Source organism: Odontesthes bonariensis, chromosome 15 (assembly GCF_027942865.1).
Source record: "Odontesthes bonariensis isolate fOdoBon6 chromosome 15, fOdoBon6.hap1, whole genome shotgun sequence".
NCBI lineage: Eukaryota > Metazoa > Chordata > Actinopteri > Atheriniformes > Atherinopsidae > Odontesthes > Odontesthes bonariensis.
Window position 1 is genome coordinate 5,130,205 of NC_134520.1, and position 22,296 is coordinate 5,152,500.

Genomic DNA, 22,296 nt, shown 5'->3' on the forward strand with positions numbered 1-22,296 from the left:
TTACCATCAGCACATCCTTGCTCTAGCCCATGAAAATAACTGGTCGGGTCATTTAGGTGTCACCAAAACATATCAGCTCATTTTGAAACATTTTTATTGGCCTGGATTAAAACGTGATGTTAGTTAGCATTGTCGCAGTTGTCATGTTTGTCAATTGGCTGGTAAACCCAACCAGACAATCCCTCCTGCTCCCCTCCACCCCATACCTGCGGTCGGAGAACCGTTCGAACGGATCATTATGGATTGTGTTGGTCCACTCCCGCGAACTAGAGGAGGAAATCAGTTTCAGTTAACTTTAATGTGTGTTTCCACTCGTTACCCGGAAGCCATTCCACTACGTACGATCACTTCCAGTTCTGTAGTCAAAGCCATGATAAGATTCTTTTCCACCTTTGGTTTCCCTAAAATAATTCAGACAGATCAGGGCACAAACTTTCAGTCTAAACTTTTTCAACAGGTTCTGAAAGAACTAAACATTCAACATAAAGTCTCGAGCGCCTATCATCCTGAGTCTCAAGGTGCTTTAGAACGTTGGCATCAGATGTTAAAGTCTATGCTGCGAAAATACTGTACTGAGACTGAAAAGAACTGGGACGAGGGTTTGCCTTTCGTGCTGTTTGCAGCACGAGAAGCCGTTCAGGAATCCTTTGGATTCAGTCCGTCTGAGTTATATTTTGGTCACCCCATTCGCAGTCCTCTCAAGATCTTAAAGGAGAAACTTTATGAAGTAAACGTTTCTCCTCAAGAGAACGTTTTGGATTATGTTTCCAAGATCAGAGAGAGACTTCATCAAGCTCGCAAAGTAGCCAGAGAAACTCTGTGCAATTCCCAAAAATCCATGAAGCGGCGCTACGACCGTTCTGCGGTCCGGCGTTCTTTCACTGTTGGTGATAATGTACTCGCTCTCCTCCCTACACTTAGTTCCTCCCTTTCCGCGAAGTTTTCTGGACCTTACCAGGTTCGCGAAAAGCTAAGCGACACTGATTATGTAATTAGCACTCCGGAAAGGAGAAGGAAAACTCGTGTCTGTCACATCAACATGTTAAAACCCTACCATTTGCGTAACTCAGGGGCAGTTCCTGGTCTTCAGTCCGACCAACCTCCACCCACCGTTGGTTCCTCCGCACTCATTGTAACTGATTCTTACCCCATTGAAGAGGAGGGGTTAAGACCACCTCCTGCTTCTTATCAGAGTCCTCGGTCGCCAAATTCAGAGATGTTGAAAGTTTTGCCTACCCATCTTTCACATCTAACGGAGGCACAGAAAATTGATGTTGTGCACTTAGTCCATCAGTTTTCAGAACTATTTCAGGATGTACCCACTCAGACCACCGTCCTAAAACACGACATCGATGTTTCCGGTGCCCCACCGAAGAAACAACATCTGTATAGAATCAACCCAGTAAAAAGAGCAATAATGAAAAAGGAAACGGATTACCTATTAGAGCATGGTTTTGCTAAGCAAAGTAGTAGTCCGTGGAGCTCCCCTTGTTTGTTGGACACCAAGTCCGATGGTTCCGCTCGATTCGTCACTGATTTTCGAAAAGTCAATGCTGTCACTGTCATGGATTCATATCCACTTCCTCGTATCGAGGACTGTGTTGACACCATTGGTACCGCTAGGTACGTGAGTAAGCTGGACTTATTGAAGGGATACTGGCAGGTCCCACTTACTGACCGAGCGTCCAAAATCTCTGCATTCGTAACCCCAGATTGTTTTCTGCAATATACAGTTATGGCGTTTGGCATGTGTAACGCACCAGCCACATTCCAACGTCTAATCAATACTGTTCTGTCCGGATTAACAAATTGCAATGCGTACCTCGACGACCTTGTTGTATACACCGCTACTTGGGATGAGCACATGAATGTGTTAAAACAGGTGTTCACACGGTTAGCGGAGGCGTCGCTAACATTGAACGTAGGCAAGTGTGATTTTGGGAAGGCTATTGTCACCTACTTAGGTAGAATAGTAGGACAAGGACAAGTACGCCCTCTGGAGGCAAAAATAACAGCCATCACAGAGTTTCCTATCCCCACCACTAGGAAAGCACTTCGACATTTCCTTGGAATGGCCGGCTACTATAGGAACTTCTGTAGAAACTTTGCTACAGTTGCCCATCCTCTTACCTCTCTGCTGAGCCCAAAGGTAGTTTTCGTCTGGACCCCCGAAAGTCAGTATGCATTTGAAAGTGTGAAAACACTGCTGTCTCATGCACCTGTCCTTTCCCCTCCAGACATATCTAAACACTTCAAACTAGAAGTGGACGCTAGTGCTGTAGGAGCTGGAGCCGTGCTGCTTCAGGAAGGTACTGATGGAGCTGATCATCCCATCTGCTATTTTTCCAGGAAGTTCAACAGGGCCCAGCTGAACTACTCCATCATTGAGAAGGAAACCCTGGCCTTGCTTTTGGCCCTTCAGCACTTCGAAGTATACTTGGGATCTAGTCCTGTGCCCATCACTGTATACACTGACCATAATCCCCTCGTTTTTCTGTCCCGTATGTACAATCATAACCAACGCCTTATGCGCTGGGCTTTATTAGTTCAGGATTACAATTTGCATATCGTACATAAACGTGGTTCAGTCAACTTCATCGCTGATGCTTTGTCAAGGGTTTAGGTTTTCATTGACACCAATTTAATTGTTTGTTTTCTTTGAGAAACATTCTCCCTAATCCTCTGGTTTGGGGAAAAGTTTTTTTTTAAGGGGGGAGGTGTTACGGCCAGTGGTGTGTGTGTTTCTCTTCTTTCCCTCCTCTTCATCATGCAGTCCCCCTGAGTCGCCAGCAGGCTCCATTGGATGCAGCCCTTCCCGTCTCTCCTTCCTGGGTGTCGCCCACGGACTTCGTCACTGGCTGGGCAATTGAGTGCTCCACCTATCCCTGAGGAGGACCGGGATATTTAAAGCCTCACTTCCTTTTGCTCGCTGCAGCTGTTCCTCTTGTTTGGAACAATTTGCCCACTTGTGTGTTGTGGGGACTCTGATCCTAAGCTTTGTTGCGTGTGTTGAGACTGATAAAAGCTGGTGTAGCTTTTGCTAGTACCCTTTTGGGTATCCTGATTTTGTGTTGCACTTAGATTTTCTCCTCATTCATTTGTTTTGTGTTCCAGAGCCATTTTGGCCTCGCTTTAAGTTGAGTCCCAGTTTTGTTTTGTATGGAGTTTGTTTTTCATTAGTTTTTGTTTCTCATGTGCCACACTCCTGTTTGGAGGATATTATCTTTGTTTTTGGACCAATTTTAATCCAACAAAATAAACCCTTTTTTCTTTTTCAACATCAAACTTGTCTGGGATTATTAATGTTGCATCTCTCACCCGCTGGCCGAGCCGGGATGTAACACATGTTCAAGTCTCTGTAATAAGATACTGTGATCAACCGTATCAAATGCAGCACTGAGATCCAACAGGACAAGCACAGACACAAGTCCGCTATCAGAGGCTAAGAGGAGATCATTGGTAACTTTCAGCAGTGCAGTTTCTGTGCTTTGATGCACTCTGAATCCTGACAGAAACTTCTTCTATCTTTAGTTGGTTTTCTGTTGTTTTCTAATTGTTTTTAGTAATATTTGTTGAATTGAAAAGGCCTTGAGAGGAAATTAAGAAACACTGCAGTGTATACGATGAAAAAAAAAAGGGGGGAAAGAAAAGGCGCTTATAGGGCAGACCGACCCTGCCACTGTAAGAGATATGCTGTAGCTTTGTGAGTTTTGACCATGAGTAGAACTTTCAAAGGCTGGAAAAGGTTTATGAAGAATGAATTTATCTTTGTTTGGGCTTGAGGAAATACACAAAACATTATGATAAACTTTCTTTAGAAAGCTAAACTACATTGGGTATCTCTAATCTACTGATATTCAAGTTCATTCAAGTAATATTTTGCCAAAAAAAAATAAAAAATACAATTTTCAGACTACAGCCTCTCAAATGGATTATCTTTGGGTTTTGGAGTGTTGGCCAGTAAACAGACTGGATTAGATATGCCAAAATGAGTAACCAAATAAATTCATTAAAACAATTCCCACTGAGCTTATTTACTTGATTTATTTGGCCTATCTTTGACTGTTAATAATGAATAAGATGACAGAAAATGAAGAGCTATGAAAGAGAGGTTAAATATGCAACACAGCTTTAAAACTGGGACTGAACTAGGGACACTACAAGCCACCAGTTATCAGGAGCTCCTTTTGGCTGGTAAAGTTACCTTGAGATATAAATTAAATAAATGAATATAAAATCTAGAATGGCGTTGCCTAGAGGCAGGCAAGCCTCCCGCAGTAGTTCTGGACATCCATTCATTCTTCACAACTTCTTGAGATTTTCTACTGAGCTTTTGTGAAAACAGATTTCTGACACATTTTCTATGCTGGTTTGGATGTTGTGCTGCCGGAAAGACTGCTACTGGTAACTGTTATGATATTTAACCATGCTAACAGGAAAGCTGTTAACCTACTGGAGCAGGTAATAGAACTTTCCAAAGCCCAAGTAATGTCTGGAATAAGACCTTAAATCAAGATGACTTGAAGAGGGGGCATCTTAGAGCAGGAACAAAGGCTTAAACAATGTTTTCCCTTGATCATAATGGGAAGTGTGAGATCATTGGCAGATAAAATTGACACACAGCAGAAATATCAGGCAGGCAATGTTATTTTTTTCCATCAAGGTATGGCTGCAGAAACAATTCTAACACCTCTCTACCCAGCATTAAGACTATACCGGCAGATGGAGAGACTGCATAGACAGAGGTAACAGTGAAGGAGGAAGAATACAGCCCTTGTTAACAACAGACAATGTAATCCTGAACATGTAACTGAGAAGGAGTGTCTCTGCACCCCAGATGTTAAACTGTTGGCTTAGAGTTTCTGTCCATGTTGTCTACTTAGAGAGTTCACCTGTGTTATCTGCTAATTCTGCGTGTGCACTCATCAGCTGAGTTGTTGCCAAGCTACAAAATGAACACCCCAACCCATTGATGGCGACCTTCAGATTTCTACCACACCTTCTTCTCTGCTACACATTAACTGTCTACATGTTTTTCAGCCGATTTAGATTTTATTTTGTTTCTGTAAAAATTCTGTAACAATAGCAAATCTTTAATAAGAATTAATACCGCAGCAATATGATTTCACTTCTGAGATTTGTTGTTATTGAATTTAATTTCATTACTTTCATAGCCCGATACAGTAATTGCACCATGTTAGTACAGTGTTTTCTTACTATAACACTACAATAAATGAGCAGTTTAAAAAAAAAAAACACTACAATTATCACTTGTAGCTACTTAGGGAAAGCTGTTCAATGTGTTGCCAGCGTGCTGTTGACCTTCAATTATAAACCAGTTAAGGAAGGCTGGTATCATCTCCGCTCTCAGTAGAAATACAAAAAGGTGACAGGAAATACTGAGGATGTGGCTACCTCTTTATACACGATGAAATAGACTGGCTCTACACACATAAAACCAAGTGGTTCAGAATCAACCAAGGCGGCATAAAAGAGCAAGTTCTAAAGAATGAGCTGCTTTTTCCACTTAGTTGCAAAGAGTGCAAGATAAAAGCAACGTAATGTACTGTTTGGGACTAGACACATAAGGCACTCAAAGGGAGAGAATAGTTGAGAAAAAAAAGTATGATCTTTCAACCTCATTAATGGATAGAGTTGGGACAATACTGTGCATGTGGAAGAGGCCATGGGTATCATAAAATGTCATCTCTGTTTACTCCAGCCAAGCCAGTGCACAATTAATACCAAATGACATTTCATTGTCCTTCTCGTGTGCCATCAGCGGATATTACTCCTCAAACTCTGCATACTCCTTAACAGTCAGCATGGCTGCTTAAGTACGAATCCAGCTTTGTTTGTCACCTGACTTACTCATTGAAATGCTGCTGCTTTGCTCTTGTGGAAATTTTCAACTTTTGCGTGGTGGGTTTTATGCTCCCACATATACAATATTTCACAGAGTGATATATAATTGAAAAGATATAGCAAAAGGGTTTGAAAGTGCTTAACAACAGTTGTCACAAAGAAATAAAGGAATAAAACAAATAATACATTTGGAGATGTTTTAAGTTCAAGCATGAGGACACCACCAAAACACAGATAAGAGTCAAAAGATGCTAAAGACGTTATTCAGATGTTAAAGACGGAGCAGCTTATATTGTGGAGTGCTACAATTACACAGGGTGCTAAAAGGCTCAAAAGAGGCAGACTTTATAAATTGGTCTTAACACTCAAGCAACCAATTTGCACTTACAGTTGCTGCTCTGATGAGGGAATGTTTGGGTAATAAATGGCTCTGCGTACTTTTCCGGTGAACAATGGCAATCACACAGCAAAGTAATTAATTTTGTTTGTATTAGCAGATGTTTATGTGGTCACTAGAAACACGCTCATAAAACACGAAGATCCAGGAAAGTGACATCAGTAGGCGTGGTGAGAAGAGACGTGTTCCCCCCCAATATTGGAGACAGGCACATTTGTCCCACTCAAAAATTATTTTATATCTGTCAGGTTTCCAATATGTTTCCCCTCCCCCAATGTTAAACTCATTCCTACACAGTTACTGTTTATATTAAGGTGGACACAAGTATTCCAGACCACCTTTGAATGTGGCTTGACTAGCTTGATCTGAATGACTCCTCAGTGCTTGTTCACACCTGTCTTAAGTGCTGTCCAGATGAGATAAATCCCACAGAATGAATGTCAATAATAGGTCTGTGAAGGATTTTAGAGTGTCAAAATTCTACGGAAGAGGAATCCAGCCAGATACAAAAATGTCTTTGAAGAAAACCTGCTCTAAAGTGCTGCGATCTGAAAGGCAGATGGTCCGCCTTTCACACATTCAACAACATGTGCACCCAATACACAGAAATTACTTCAAGAAAGGTTTCTGCCTGTCTCTGACCAACTCAGCAAAGGTCCAGACTTACTTTAATTAGAACATCTGTGGGGAGACTTAATGACAGCAGTTCAGGCGCTTTCCATCCATTCAGATGGTGGTTAAGAGGATCGGACATGAGTCCGAATGGGATAATCTAGCCAACTACAGGTGTACAAAGTTTACCCAAGATGATTTTAACTGCTGCCAAAGGTGCTTTCATAAAGGGCTGAGTTATCCATTGTCCATCCATACGCAATGCTTCTTCCATTTTAGGGTCTTAGTAAGTATTGAATTAATGTTCTGAAAACTGTCAGGTTGTCAAAATGGCATTTTGATTTAAATGTAAAACTCTAGGAAGTGTGCAAAAAGTCTGAATATTTTCATATATCTTCTATATGTCCAAGGAGGAGTTGGCACATATTTTAACTGTATTTCTTGGAACAACTTTTCATGCAGGCAGATATCTGTATTTACCTTAAGGTGTAAAGTATCTTCCCGTCGTTCCATATTCTGAGCAGCTGGTTGGGCATTGTAATCCAGTGGGAATCTGCATTCTTGGAGTTTCTGAAGATGGTGTCTGGTAGCCAAATAAGTCCAACCATATTGCTGTTTAAAGTCAATTTTTTCATTGTGTTGTTGTATCTGAGGCGGGTGTCTGTCCATGTCTGGGCAAAGATGATGTCAATTTGGTACTCCTAAAAAAAAAGAAAAAAAAAAGACAAATGTAAGTGTAAAGCCTGCATAGTATCTTGTTGTCAATTTATTAAAAAGGTTTCAGGAATATTCTGTGGTTATAAAAAAAAAAAGAAAAGGGAACAACTAGAACAAAATAACCAATATAATTTTATTGCAGTACTGATGAATACAATTGGGATATTTCATAATTAATGGTTAATGCTAAGTTTATTATCAGTTCTGGATATCTTGAAGTCAATTTGAGTGTTGGGCTCAGTACAATTTCACGCTGATTTAATCAAAAGAACAATCACTCCAGAAGACCTTAACTGGCACAACTAAATCTTTTGATTATCTTTTGATTATTTTGGTTACAATCAGCTTAATTCAACTTAATTGAATTTCTGGTCTGTCTTCTCATCATCAGCATGAAGATATCGAGCATGTTAAAAAATATTGGACATTCATGTCCCTTTGTGACTCAGGCATAAAAAGACACAATATCAATATTTGAGAGGAGCACTTGAAATTTAGTTTTTTACCCGACAAAATGTTGCAGAAACTAAAACAATGATTTTTTCAAAACCCAAACAGCTAAATAAACCTATTATGAAAAGCACACTTTGTTTTCAAAAGATAATGACATTAAACTGAAGAACTGCAGTCAATGCCATCCTCGCCTTCCACAGTGCAGCAGATGAAGATTGGATTGAATTCAATACATGGATGAGCTGGAATAAAGGCTTCATTCTCTGAAAAAGCAACTGGACTTGAAAATCTAGCCAAAGCAAAATATAAATGAGCATGATGAGTTGCAGCAATAACAACAGTGCACTCAGTGCAAGCCTCACTACAAGTACGCCTATTATCCACACATTCACGGCCGCAGTCATTTTAGACCAATGAAGCCTATGCACATTCCGAAGAATTTTTGCACTGCCACTGCAAGACTACTGAATGAAAGGGGTTTAAAACCTCCACTCTGTAAAGGGTTCCATCAAGATAAAGCCCCTATGCCGTCTTGTCTCGTCTTAGAGACTTCAAACTATCAAAATAATAATAGAAGAGGGAAAAGGCAGCAAACAATCAGAGAGTCACCAACAGCTACCACCCACCACCTAATGAAGTAATGGGCAAGTTTTTCTCAATATTAACAGCTTCATCACTTTAATGTGATGACATTCAAATGTTGGTCACATGAACACTTATTTTCCATTCTGCTTCATCGAGACATGTCTGTTAAAATGAAAGAGAGCACCATGGTATGCTTGGAATATCCAAGTTAAACCAAATAAACTTGTGCTAAAGATAAAATGGACCAGATTCAGTGAATAATTCCCTATAATCCCTATATAGATCAGTGAGCAGTACTGACCAACATGTCATTGGGGTCATCAGGTGGGAACCGCCTTTCATTAGTGTTTCATCTAGTTGGGCCCATGACACCTCCAGGAGGCTAGACAGTGATCACTGGCGTCCCAGAGTCAATCCCCTAATGCCAGCCATCACTGCTCCTCACACTACATTTGGGATACGAATCCTGGTTCGGGTAGGGGATAATGAAAGTATAGAGGGTGCCAGAGGTGGAGGCATGACAAGACACACTAGCAGATTCATTAGACGAACTCACCTAAACAGTCCTGCAATCACTAAAAATGCCAGCAAAAACAAGGCCAACTCACCTAAAAATAGCCACCTGGTTTCAAAAGGCTCACATGGGCCACGCCCTCCACTTAAATATATCCTGGATTTCTTCCTTGCTTCTTCCAAGAGTCTGTTTACCCTAAGTGCTCCCCCTGACAATATTGGGCCTTAGATTTGTAGAGGCTGTATCCCGGGGAACAACAACAATATTTATAATTTGTGCACCAAGTGAGGTTTTATCCTCACCTGGGGAATTTCCTCACAGTCAAAGTTTTCTAACAAAAATATGGGATATCTCCAAAACAATTCATATGACGGTGCCAAGAGCATAGGGCTTATAGGTGTTACACTCGGGAGGGTTTAACAGCACTACAATAGTGTACCTGTGATTTCTGACATTAGCTGAAGTCAAGTCAAGTCAAGTCAAAGTTTATTTATAATGCACTTTTAAAACAACAATAGCAGCTGACCAAAGTGCTAACAGGAAGGCCTAAAATGAAGACACCGGCTCCACCATCACTGCTGTTTGTCAGATGCAAAGCTGCAGCATCACGCAAACCATATGTTTTCTCATCAAAATACATCATTCTGCCATTAAATACTCATATTAAACTAAAAAACTCTGTTTTCCACTGATTGAAACAAAATAGTAAGGGATATAAGTAATTGAAATTATTGATATTTAATCAAAGAGCTTCAGCTGGAGTTAAAAATGCTTTTAAAGTTTATTTTGTTAATTTGGCTCAGGTGCTGAGTAGGTGCTGATTATCAGGAAATTATCAGAAAAAACATAGAGGATGAAAACTTGGACAGCAATGTTGATATCTATTCAGTCACATGATGTGTCAGAGCCCTCTGAAAAGCTGATCTGAGGCCAGATAATTAACTGCTACTATGCAAGTCTATCAATCAATCTGAATGCTGCAGCTCAAACAATGAGTATATACTAAGTCTAACACCTCTTTGCATTTAAAGTAAGTGTAGTGTCTGTTGTTATCAGTCAGATATATCTGTCACAAAATTTTACAGACAAGCATGTCTGAAAGGGCCCTCAAATCCAGAATACCAGTCACATGTAATGTAAAATACATGTTGAATATGATGACCAAAAATAACATTGATAATCCCAACCAATGCAAAACTGCTATCACTACAGCACAAATGGTCACATATAAACTAGTCAAGTGGGAAAGCCAAGGCTATAATGATCAAAACTTGTGTTGCCCAGTACCTTATAAACAGAGTTTCTGCCTTCAACCAGCTGCTAATGGCCATACATGACCCAGAAATAGAGTTTAACACTAAAGCTCAAGTCAAACAAAAATAAAATACATTCATTATCATACAGGCCCCCATACATGCTGATAAACAGCACATAAGTGGTGGGGATATCACCACAAGCTGTTGTACCACTAACCCTCCTGCACAAAGCTATCAGACAGAAAGAGTTCCAAGCCAACAGTACACACCAGAGGCTCGCCAAAAGCCAAACACACATGCTACTGAAAAATCAAACATGCAACACCAGTCACAGACTCACACAGCCCTCAACATACCCAACAAATACATTGTCATTGGTAAATCTTGCAGTGCAACTTGGCGTAAAGGCACGCCACTTCTGTTATTCCAAGCACTTTTTTTTGTGTAAATTGCTGGTGTCTTCTCATTAGATATTATTGGAATTATCTTATTCTGGCAATCCACCAAAATTGAACCATTGAAAATTCATATTGAACTGAAGGTCTCTCCACATTCCAGGATGAAAGCGTCGCCTGTTACAAACTGAGTCAAACATTTAGTAAATATACTTTTTAACATAAACGCCCCAATTCAAAAAGACCTGGAATGGTTTGTAAATAAAAACAGAGTGTTTGGATTTGCAAATCTCATGAACCAATATTTCATTCATAACATAAAATACATATGAAATGTTGAAAATGAGACATTTGTTCTGTTTCATAAAAAATAATTACTCATCTTGAATTTGGGGATTAAAATTTCAATTAATCTCATCACTGAGAAGTCACTTTGCCTCAGTCCATTTTAAATGAGCTTTGGCCCACAGAAGACAGTGGTATTTGTGGATCATGTTCATATATGGCTTTCATTTGCAATTGTGGATGGCAACTGTGTCCACAGACTATGATTTCTGGAAGTGTTCCTGTTGAGCCCATGCAATGATTTCTTGGACAGAATCGTATCTATTTTCAAAGCAGGCATCCAATATTAATTTTTTGACTGTGCACAGAGATGTCTCCAGATTCTGTGAATCGTTTGATGATATTATATACTGTAGATGATAGAATATTCAAAGTTTTTTGTGAGGAAAATTGTTCTCTAATTGCTCAAAAACATTTTTTTTTTCACATGGCTGAACCTCTTTTTCACATGGCTGAACGCCCATCTTTACATCTAAGTGACTCTGCCTCTCTAAGGTGTTCTTTCTAAACCCAATGATGGTTATGACCTGCTACCAATCTAACCTAATTAGTTGCAACATGTTCCTTCAGCTGTTTATTTTTGTCACCTTTGTTTTGATTGCGTCCATCGCAACTTTTTTGAGATGTTGTTGCCATCAAATTCAAGTTGAGTTAACAATATTTTTCATCCATCCATCCTTTCTCTTCTGCTCATCTGAGGTTGGGTTACAGAGGCAGCAGGTTCAGGAGGGAACCCTCCCCCAGCAGCAGGACGTGCCTGAAAAACCTCCAAAGAGAGGCGACTTGGAGGCATCCTAACCAAATGCCCGAACCACCTCAACTGACTCCTTTTGATGTGGAGGAGCAGCGACTCTGGTGGAGCTTTAAGGCTGAGCCCAGCCACCCTCCGAAGAAAACCCATTTCAGTTGCTTGTATCACAACCTCATTCTTTCTGTCGCTGCCATGTTTGACTTTTAAGACTTGATATGTTTTCTATGTTGTATTGTGAACAAAATATTGGTTTATGTAGTTTTCGCCACATTATGTTTGTATTTACATTTTCCATGGGGTCCAGACATTTTTGGAATTAGGTTGTTACATTCATCTAATCTATCTAATGCACGTGATTTGCTCATAAAGTCATCCAATGTTGTGAATCTGTCTGTTGTTCTTTAGCAGTCAAACTTGCTTCTGTTCACTTGGCCTACCAGTTACATTTGCTACAAATGCCCTAATTGAAATGTAAAATTCTAAAACCCCTGTTACAGTTATTCAAATGAGCATGAATTGTCAATAATTCAGCTTGAACGCTGTTGTGCTGAATGGGACAAATGCTGGCTCATGCCAATGAAACCCTAAATCTCTCTGACAACGAAGCATACAAAGATGTACACTACAATGAAATTTATGATATCTTGCTCCTCTCTAGTTGCCTACACCTTTTTATTCCGGTGCCTGAAATGCATCTGACCTTGTATACGGTCTCTGCACAAGCTTGAATAGCTTCCCCAATTAGAATGAATCCTATAATTAAGAGAATCACTGGGTGTTCATGACCTTTAATTGTGTGGAGCTCAGGGGATTCTAAAAAGGAAAAAAATGACCAGTGAAGAAGACATCCTGCCCATGAAATAAATAGAACTAATATGAGTTCTGGAAATAGTGAGCTGCACCCATTGAGTAAGAGGTAAATTTGCCAGTTTTGTACCGTCTTAATCTAACAATGTTAGGTATGTGGAAAGCATATTGAACCCACTTCCCCTCCCTGCTGCTCACGGCTGCTTCCAGTCACTATACTGTGGCAGGTGTTGCTGTGAAGAAAATGAGTCTTTCACTTCATCTGCCTTCGAAAAGGTTTCTATATTATTATTATTATTAACTTTATTTGTTATAGAGGGACAGTGTACACTAATTGACATTTTACAAAGAAAATGTAAATGCACCCAATTATAGCCAAAAGGCTAGTTTCCATTGGTAGTCCCCCTGCCAGTTACAGACTGTTAGTGTTGAGGGAACACACATTATATATAAAGGCACTGCTGTACAGTACAAAACCACCTGACTGAATCATCTCATTCAGAGTGGAGTACAGAGCAAATTGTCTCATGGCACATGGAACTGCCGCTAGTCATTGTAACGAGAAGAAGAAATGTCCCTTCTGTACAAAGCAAGGTGCATAATAATAAGATTTACCCAGTTTTAAGATTTTCACTTCATCCCGCACCTTTGGAATAAACAGAAATGTAAAAAATACGAGGTGGTATATTGTAGACATCAGTTGGACCCATGGACTATATATAAAAAAAGATTGATTAAAATGACCTGCTGTTGCACATGGAGTGTTATGGTAAATTCGATGTCTGCTAACCTTTTGTCTCTTAGATGACACCTTGTTGGGACGAGACACGGGAAGCGATTGGCCGTCCTGAATTATATAATTCAGCCTCCGAACGTCTGGTTAGTTTTTAAGACGGGAGGGCTAACCGTGTAGTGTCCTAAATCGTTGCCGCTGAGGTCCCACGAACATAATTCAGCGAAAAACCATCTGGTGAGTACTGAAATATTGACTTCTAAATTATTATTTCAAATTTGGGTTTTAGCATTTCCATTTCTCATGATCTCAAGGTGGCAAAGTTTTTTACTGCTTGTAAACTTAAGAAAAAATGAAGCAGAGGGACGTTAAATGTTTGTAAATGTTTGTGTAATGTAGTTTTTACTGCTTGGGAACTTAAGAAAGACGAAGCCGGAGTGAATATGTTTGTAATGTAGTTTTTACTGCTTGGGAACTTAAGAAAGACGAAGCCGGAGTGAATGTGTTTGTAATGTAGTTTTTACTGCTTGGGAACTTAAGAAGAACGAAGCAGGAGAATAATCAGTCGTACGACGCTTCCTAGTTGGGGTGGGAAGCAAGGGTCCCTGTTGAGGGAGCGCGGCCTCCGGAAAGAAATGTGGGGGAAAAAGGTTAAAATATCTAAATGTTTGGGTTCCCAATAGGGGGTCCCTTAGTTTAAAAGATATATCAAAGTTAGAAGAAAAAACTGAAGAATAGAGAACAGGAAATAATAAGACAGAACAAAATTCAAAGAGAGTGTTTACTAGAAAAAAAAAAAAAAAAAAAGTAAAAGTGACATCTGCACACCCAAAGGAAAATCCATCTGGTAACTAAAAGCACTTCTAAAAAACTTTTGTTGTTTGTCCAAAGAAAACACTGTACTCAAACAGCCTTACAGGAAATCTCCAAGTCACTGTGGACTGTCGGTTAGTATGATGTTTTTCAAAGTTTGTGAAAATGTTGTCATCACTCCAAAATCAGACTTTAAACTTTGTAATTCAGTTAAACAAGAAGCCATCGATAGAATACCACCATTCTTTGAGTCTCTTAAGACAGCAGGAGTCATTGTCCCGGGTGATGATTCTCCAAAACACACACCTTTATTTCCTGATAAGAAGATCAGAGATAAAGATCAGCCAACACAGTGGCGTGTTGTTCAGGGTCTGCAAGCGGGTAATGCAGCCAATTAATACAAAATTTGTTTCAATGGTCAACTTTTTCAGACATCTACTTTGAGGCTCCAGGTTTACACAGGAAGCTAATTCTGGTTTGCTTTCAACTTCAGCAGACGAGGCCATACATTCACACGTCTGTTTCAAGAATACTGTGAAAGCCAATGAAGCGCTCAGACAGTCTTGAATCCTTTGTTTTCTCTCCAGACACTACTTCGTTACAATATGCTGATGACCTAAAGATTTGCATCCCACTTTGCATGTCTATTCTGATGTAACTCTCCTGGTCCCACATGCTGTGTCCAGAATTTCACTTGAACAAAAGACTTCCCAGCTCTTCACAGCATGATGGCTACAATACAACACAATGCTTTTAGATAATCTGAAGACAAACCCATTTTTTTTTTTCCATCATGACAGAAATTTCAGGAAATGCAGCCGAGGATGCCGCTGGCTGCAAACAGAACGACATTCCAACACACTGCCACTGATTTGTATCAATTCCTGTTACCATTCCCAACTTTCTTACAGCAACACAGCCCTTCGCCACACCACAGGAAAAGACGCTGCAGTGCCACACAAAAGGAAGCTGTGTGATGTGGACCTGACGATAAATCTTTCCTGCCTAAACATTTCTTTCCTCACTTTGCATAACTGACACATGGGTTGAACCATGTGTCAAAAGGGGGGAATAATACCCAACACTGTTTTCACTAAAGGATTTTCAGATTTTCTTCAAGTTTCGTCAATCATGAATGGTTTGTGCAACCCATAACAGGTAAAACAAAACAATCACACCCACTCACCCACCACAGACAGACCATTTGAACACCTGATGATAGATTTAATAATTGCTTAGTAATAGATCGACATGTGGTCGAACTGAATTGAAGAATTCCCAGCAAAATACCAAAAAGGCTCTGCTAACAGAGATTATTCCCAGAAGGGGAATACCAACTATTTTTCTCAGCGATAATGGCTCTCACTTTGTCAATTCTGCAATAACCCAAATTAATACATTTCTTGCTATTAACCTCAAACAACATTGTTTATAACACCCTGCCAGAAAATGACACTCTAAAATCAAATTAGCGTAGTGTTGTGAGGAAACAGGACTGCCATGGACAAAAGCCTATTGTCCTTATGCATATTGGAATAAAGAAAACATCTAACATACACATAAGACCTTTTGCAATTCTTTTACACACAGAGTTTGTAACCAGGCCACTCCATTCCACTCACACAAGGAAATATGTTACAATATTGCAAAACTTATTCTGTCTCTCTGTGTCAGCAGGTAAAATCACCATCAGCTTCCACATCACGCCATGACTTCCAGCCTGACGACTGGGTGGTAGTGAAGGGCCTGAGAAGGAAGCACCGGCATTCCAAATGGTAACGAGATCCATTCCAGGGCCTTCTGATGACGCATACCGCTGTGAAGATGGCAGAGAACGACGCGGGTCCACGCCAACCACTGAAGGAAGATCCCCGAGCCAACGGAGGAGCCAAACTGCCAACCGGAACGACAGAGGAGGAGCAGATGACACAAGGACGAACGGCACAAGGAGGAACACACGCCGAGGATGAACAACACGAGGACGAATGGTGCAAGGACGCACAGACGCCAAGGAAGATGGATGACATCAGGAACGAACGGTGCAAGGACGCACAGACGCCAGAGAGGACGACGCAAGGAATCAACTCAATAAACGCCAACTAGACGTGTTTCAACAAACTACACCATGGCACGCATTGGTGTGGAATTAAATATCCAAGCTCGGATATGTACAAATAACTCAGTTATAGTCAATGGGCCACCCGACCCACATGCTGTTAAATTTTAAGACGGTCAAGCGGACCTCTGGAACTGAAGACAACCACTCTGATGAATAGGAGAACATTACCAACATCATCAAACATATGCAAGATGCCATTCAACCCCCACCAGTAGTGAATGACTTTCTAGGCTAAAATCTTAGGGCCAAGGATGGCCAGCACGGTTTTTAATAATAATTTTCTTTTTGCTCTGCACCTTAATTCCGTGTGTGTTGAAATGGCTGTTTGATGTGCTCATAACAAAGATGATTTACTCCTCCATGTATGTTCATGTGTATGCCAATAAGGCCGACCAAAATTCAACCTCTGGTCACATTCCTGACACCAAATCAGACTCTGATGATAACATTTTGTAAATGTTTATTTTTATTTTTTATTTTCTTTGTTTTGCTTTGTGTTGGTTTGGTTTGTTTGTTTGTTGTTATATTCCCATTATTACTTTCTCTCTTGTAGACAACCGCCAGGATGATATATTTTTCAATCTGTGTGAATTAGTGATAATCAGATACTTAAGTTATGACTATTTTTTATTTTTGTTCCCTTTCATTTTTTTATTCTTTTTTATTTTTAATTGTTTTTGTCTTCTTCCCTTATTTTTTTAAGGTTGTTTTGTTTTCTGTTAATGATTAATACTACTCAAAAGAGAGAAGTGATTGATTTTAATTTTTGTTCTTTTAAAAAAAAATTAAATAAAAAAAAAATTGTTTTTACTTTGGTATTGTTTTCCCTTATTTTTAAGTTCGTTTTCATATCAGTGATTAATACCAACTGAAAGAAAGTAGTGTTTGGTGATTTCTATTTTTTTTATCTTTTTAAAATTTTATTTCAATATTGTTTTCCATTATTTATGTTATTTCATTTTATTCCTTTTTAGGTTATTTCCTATTAGTGATTAATTAATAATCAAAAGAGAGAAGTGTTATAGTAATTTCGATGTCTGCTAACCTTTTGTCTCTTAGATGACACCTTGTTGTAAATCCAATATCTGCAGACCATTCGTCTCTTGATTAACACAGAGACAATAATCATTTAAATGACCATTGTCTCCAGATTCTGCATCTCCCCAAAGTGTGAGACCGTCCCCGGGGGGGTGGGGGGGTGGCAAGGAGACAGTTGAAGGATACGCATCTGAAAAGACAGAACTCCCTCTTTCTGTATAAATGTAACTGATTTCCATTGTCCTGCGTCTTTCTTCACCATGAACGCTGACTGGTGAGGACTGACCCTTCTGCCAGAAGAAAATAAACACGTGGCCGGCCGGCAAAAACAACAGAGATTTCTATATTTCAATTCTCATCAGAGGTATTAGAAAGCAAGGGAAGATTTTTCCACGACAGGAGTGAAATTAACTTAAAAAGCGTTAGTAAGAGTCTAGCTGTTCCTGCACTTCATACAAAAGGTTGAAACTTTTGTGGCTACATCTCATGTAGCAGCTGCTTTCTCTGCTCAGCGATTCAGAGCAGATTTATCCTTTAAAGACACTTTGAGGAAAATTAAATCTTGAATCTCAAAATTGTCTCCTGAATGTTGAGTCACACTAAATAGATTTTTTTCTGAAGGAATATTTCCCCATTGAGTTTTAAATCGATGGGAAAGTGGGAATATCCATCATCCTTGAAAATCTGCACATGGCTTAATGTGGATTTTGATGTCAGAAAAATTATTCTGCTCCAGTTTACCCATTCTGTAAACTGACCAGAATATAAATCAAATGGGCACTAGGCTGGCTAATGGCTCTGGGTGGAAAATTCTGCTGAAATGTGCAGCAGACAGGGAGAAGCCTCCTGTCAGGATGACACTGCTGCTCTGTGCCGGCCTGCAGTGAGTGTTGCAGCTTTCACTTTGAAGGGAGGCGAGCAGATGCATGTTCCATTGACCTTCCTGCCTGTTTATGCAAATCACACTTCATTAATGACTTTTTTGAAGGGAAAAAATTTGTGGGAGAAGCCTGTTCTGCACTATGTTGCCTGAGCTGATTAAGATGCACCAAATCAACATATTCTCCATATTCTCCTTGAATTGGTCACAAATGAGAAAAGGTCAGTAGAAGCTCTACATTTTCTCACTTTTCATTCTATTCCAGTATGGGCTTCTTTTCTTCTTTGCGGTATATTGTATATTCATACATTTTTTGTAATTGTTGACTTTGTGCCACACACTACTGTAAACTTGAGGATAAGAATAACCGTGACCTGTTTTTTTCAGCTCCTTCACACACTCAAGAGAGGTACAAGTTCCGCTTCATGGGCAAAAAAAAGTTTTGGTTTCCTCCCACTTTTCAGTTCTGTTTAAGGTAAGAAGGGTGTCTCATTCAGAGCAAGTGATGTGGACATTAACCCTCAAGCTAAATATATTTCCTCTTTAAGTACATTCAAGTTGTTTGGTTTAGTTTCTGTTGAAAAGTCCAGCACTTTTGCCAGATGCTGTAAACTAGGGCAGTGCAGAAGCTTCCAGGTTTTCAGTGTGACGCTGGCACTTTATGAGAATGCAGAAAAAGAGGCACACAGTAGTGTACATACTGTATCTGTCCTGTGCTTAGAGAGATCTTGTCACATGCCTTTGCTGGCTTTAAGCTTCTCTCTGTGTCCTCATTAGAGGCAGCAAAACTTTATCCTTCACCTGGTGGGACCCACTGCTCGAGGTTTGCTGAGGCTGGGGAACTTAACGATTTAAAATTGTATTCATTCTTGCTGATACTATGACAAAACCCAAGGTCCTGTTCCTTTCACACTGACACCGTATGGCTTAAACACACTGTATCAAAAGCTTTGAAGCCACATTAGAGACAAAGCAGAAACTTTAAGTTTTCTTACCATCTTAACACATGCAAATCCACTACAACTGCAATGTTCCCATAGGTTGAACCCCACCTGTTTTACAGTGCATGCTCCCTCCAATAAGCAACTCCATGACCCTGCACAGCATACATGGGCATATAAAGTAAACTGATACACTGAGGATGGAGTTTTAAAGTAATATACTTCTCTTCTGTGCTCCTCTCATCCCCCCCAAGATTTGTTTCTAATAAATTTTTGTTATTGTTACACGCTGCAGCTTTAAGTTCTTGGTCTGAATTTTACTGCCTTTCTTAATCTTATTTTTATTTTGACACCTGCTCAAATTCCTTCCTTTTGAGTCATCCAAGAAACTGAAACTTCAGCTTTAGCTTTCACCTCATCACAAAAATGAGGACAACGTCTGGGTAATTCAGAGTCATTTGTGAATAAAAATTTTGTAGCATTTGATGACCCTTGTTTTTTTTATGAACATGTAAACTTTAGTAATGGCTTTCACACTCCTCTGACCTAACCATGAAGCTTGTGGGTACATATAAGATACTTCAAGCAGCACATGGACTCTGGCAGACAATTAATTTTTTAATTTTACCTTCTGTTCAATGACTCTTGGTTTGCATATTGTCTCTCAGAGTGAGTGAACTGCGAGCAGCAGCATGGATTCTGCTCGGTACAGAAAGAAACAGTAAGGGGACATAACATTTGAAAGGCTTATCTTTTTAACATCTTATATTGCAAAAACAGGTTATCTATTCACTTAAATAATCAACAAAATGTGTCATTTGCCATAGTATGCTAAATTAATTCAAGGTTTTCTTTAAAAGTAACATTAGAGCAACCATTTGTCTCTACAATACAGGGACGTGGCTATGGGGGGCTGGGGGGCACTGCCCCCTCAGGAACAAGTCCTGCCCCCCTGAGAAATGCCCTGTCCATCCAAAGAAAACTGGCCAGAAAAAAGGCCACGATTTATTATCTCTGTTTGTGTCTTGTATTGATAGAATACATGCAAGTGGTGATTTTAAAAAAGCATATATCTGCAAAGTTTATAGCTTTATTTATTTATTTTTTATCGTGTTTCCCCCACTCCGTAACCTTAACCCCTTGCTGCTGAAAAAAAAAGGCGATTTTCACATTTTTGGATGTTTTTGTTGTATATAATGATCTGAAATGTAGACTTAATGAAGGTAATAAAAAGCTGGAGTTGGCTGGATGTCTTGCCCCAAGTATCTACTTGAATTTAAACCCTCAATGGAGAATGTGGAGCCTGTTAATTAAAATTAAAAATTAAAATTGACGGTCATGATTTATGCTAGTGTAACCATATTTTCATTACCGAATTGAATTATTACTATTATCATTATTATTATTTTTATTATTATTATTATTATTATTATTATGCTTGAAGTTGTGGTAGTGGTTTTCCACCGATTTTTTTCAGGGTATTGTTTTCTGCCTCCCCAGATGAGCTAACTGCCCACCCACACATGCCATTCTGGTCACACATCTGCTACAATATAAAGCTCAACAGGAAATTTTGTGGAGATCAGGTGCATGTGCAAAAAAGCTCAGTATCCCATTACTCCATATTAGTGATGTAGTGGCACAAAGGTTGCAAAGAATCATACATCATAGACCCTAGGTTTTGGTGCACAGAGCTGTTGAATGTTTGAGAAAAGCAGATTTTACATGTTTCCTGTTCCATCTCGAACATTTTTGCAGTCCATGAAATATAAAACACACACATTTACCATTCCTGTCTTTAGCTTTAGCCTGTCATAGTTTCTGGTTTTGGTTGTATTTTTGTTAAGATTTTTATCTTTTCATGTTCTGAATATCTGTCACCTTGACTTCCTGTTTAATTTTGGAAGTGGTCTTTCATTACTCATTACCTTGCTTGCCTCTCACCTGGTGTCAGTTAGTTTATTTCTACTGCCTGTTTATTAAAGTGCCATTCTCTGTATTTCTACTGCCTGGTTTTCTGTGTTCTTTGCCACTTCATCATCACACCACTTAGTTTCCTTTCTGCTTCTTCTTCTGCCCTGAACTGCTCTGAGAGTTTTATGCTCTCTTAGGTTTAGTCACGTTTTCTCGAAACCCTGCTTTGCATCGTTGATTGATGTTATTAATTTCCTTTATAATTTAATCAGTTTTGACTTTGACTTTAGACTGCCAGTGTATTTATGTGTGTATGTCCTTTGTATATACCAGGGTCCTCACCCCGCAACATGACGAAGCAGGTAACACAAGCACAGGAGGGTTACAGCTGCTGAATCACATGTCCTATCCTGAGTCTCTCCTTCATCACAATCACTATGTTATCTGCTACTCTGTCCATTTTTTGAATGCCTCAGCTTTTATGATGGTTTTCATAGCAGCAATGGTACAGTTTGTCCACTCATATCCTAAAACTGGTTCTATTTGGTTTTGGTCACACCATTACTGCAGCTAATAACATGACATGCTGATTAAACCACAACCATGAGCCTTGTGATATGATGCTCATGTTGATGACTTCAATACTAAAATCTTTCAGCCTGAAAAAAGAAAGAAAAAAAGAAAAATAGTGAGACAGAGCACTATGTCTTAAGTGAGAAAATACATGTTCCTTTTTACAGGAATCACCTTGTATCAACACTGAACCAGCTGACCCTTGACAGTAAAAAGATTTTTTGTTTCTGAATGAATTTTAAAGATTGCTTTATATCACAACAGGAATAAAACAAAGAGTTATATTAGGCTACAATATGTTTCTTGCTCGTCCAGTTTATGTGAATTAGCAGCTTTGACTTTAGACTCAACATACTCCACATTCATACAATTACCTTCTTTATAATTAAAAAGATCATCTCTTGTCCAATTGAACATATGGCTTATAATAATAATACAAGATAAATATGGCGTCTACTGGTCCTTTTTTAAGCGTAATCCGTGATGTTCTTTATTCTCGCTAGTTTAAAATCATGCAACTGGAAAACAGTCAGATACTGTTTCAGAAATATAATTTTTCTAACATTTATCCTTTCATTTTTCAGAGCA

General features: G+C 39.4%; 1 protein-coding gene across 1 annotated transcript in view; it reads right to left on the minus strand.

Annotated features, from left to right (window-relative positions):
• Positions 1 to 22,296, minus strand: part of gabrg3 (gamma-aminobutyric acid type A receptor subunit gamma3) — an 88,576-nt gene that overhangs the window by 19,762 nt on the left and 46,518 nt on the right. The window contains exon 4 of the mRNA XM_075484803.1: positions 7,355 to 7,575. Coding sequence (XP_075340918.1) covers positions 7,355 to 7,575 — 221 coding nt within the window. The remainder of the gene's footprint in view (positions 1 to 7,354; positions 7,576 to 22,296) is intronic.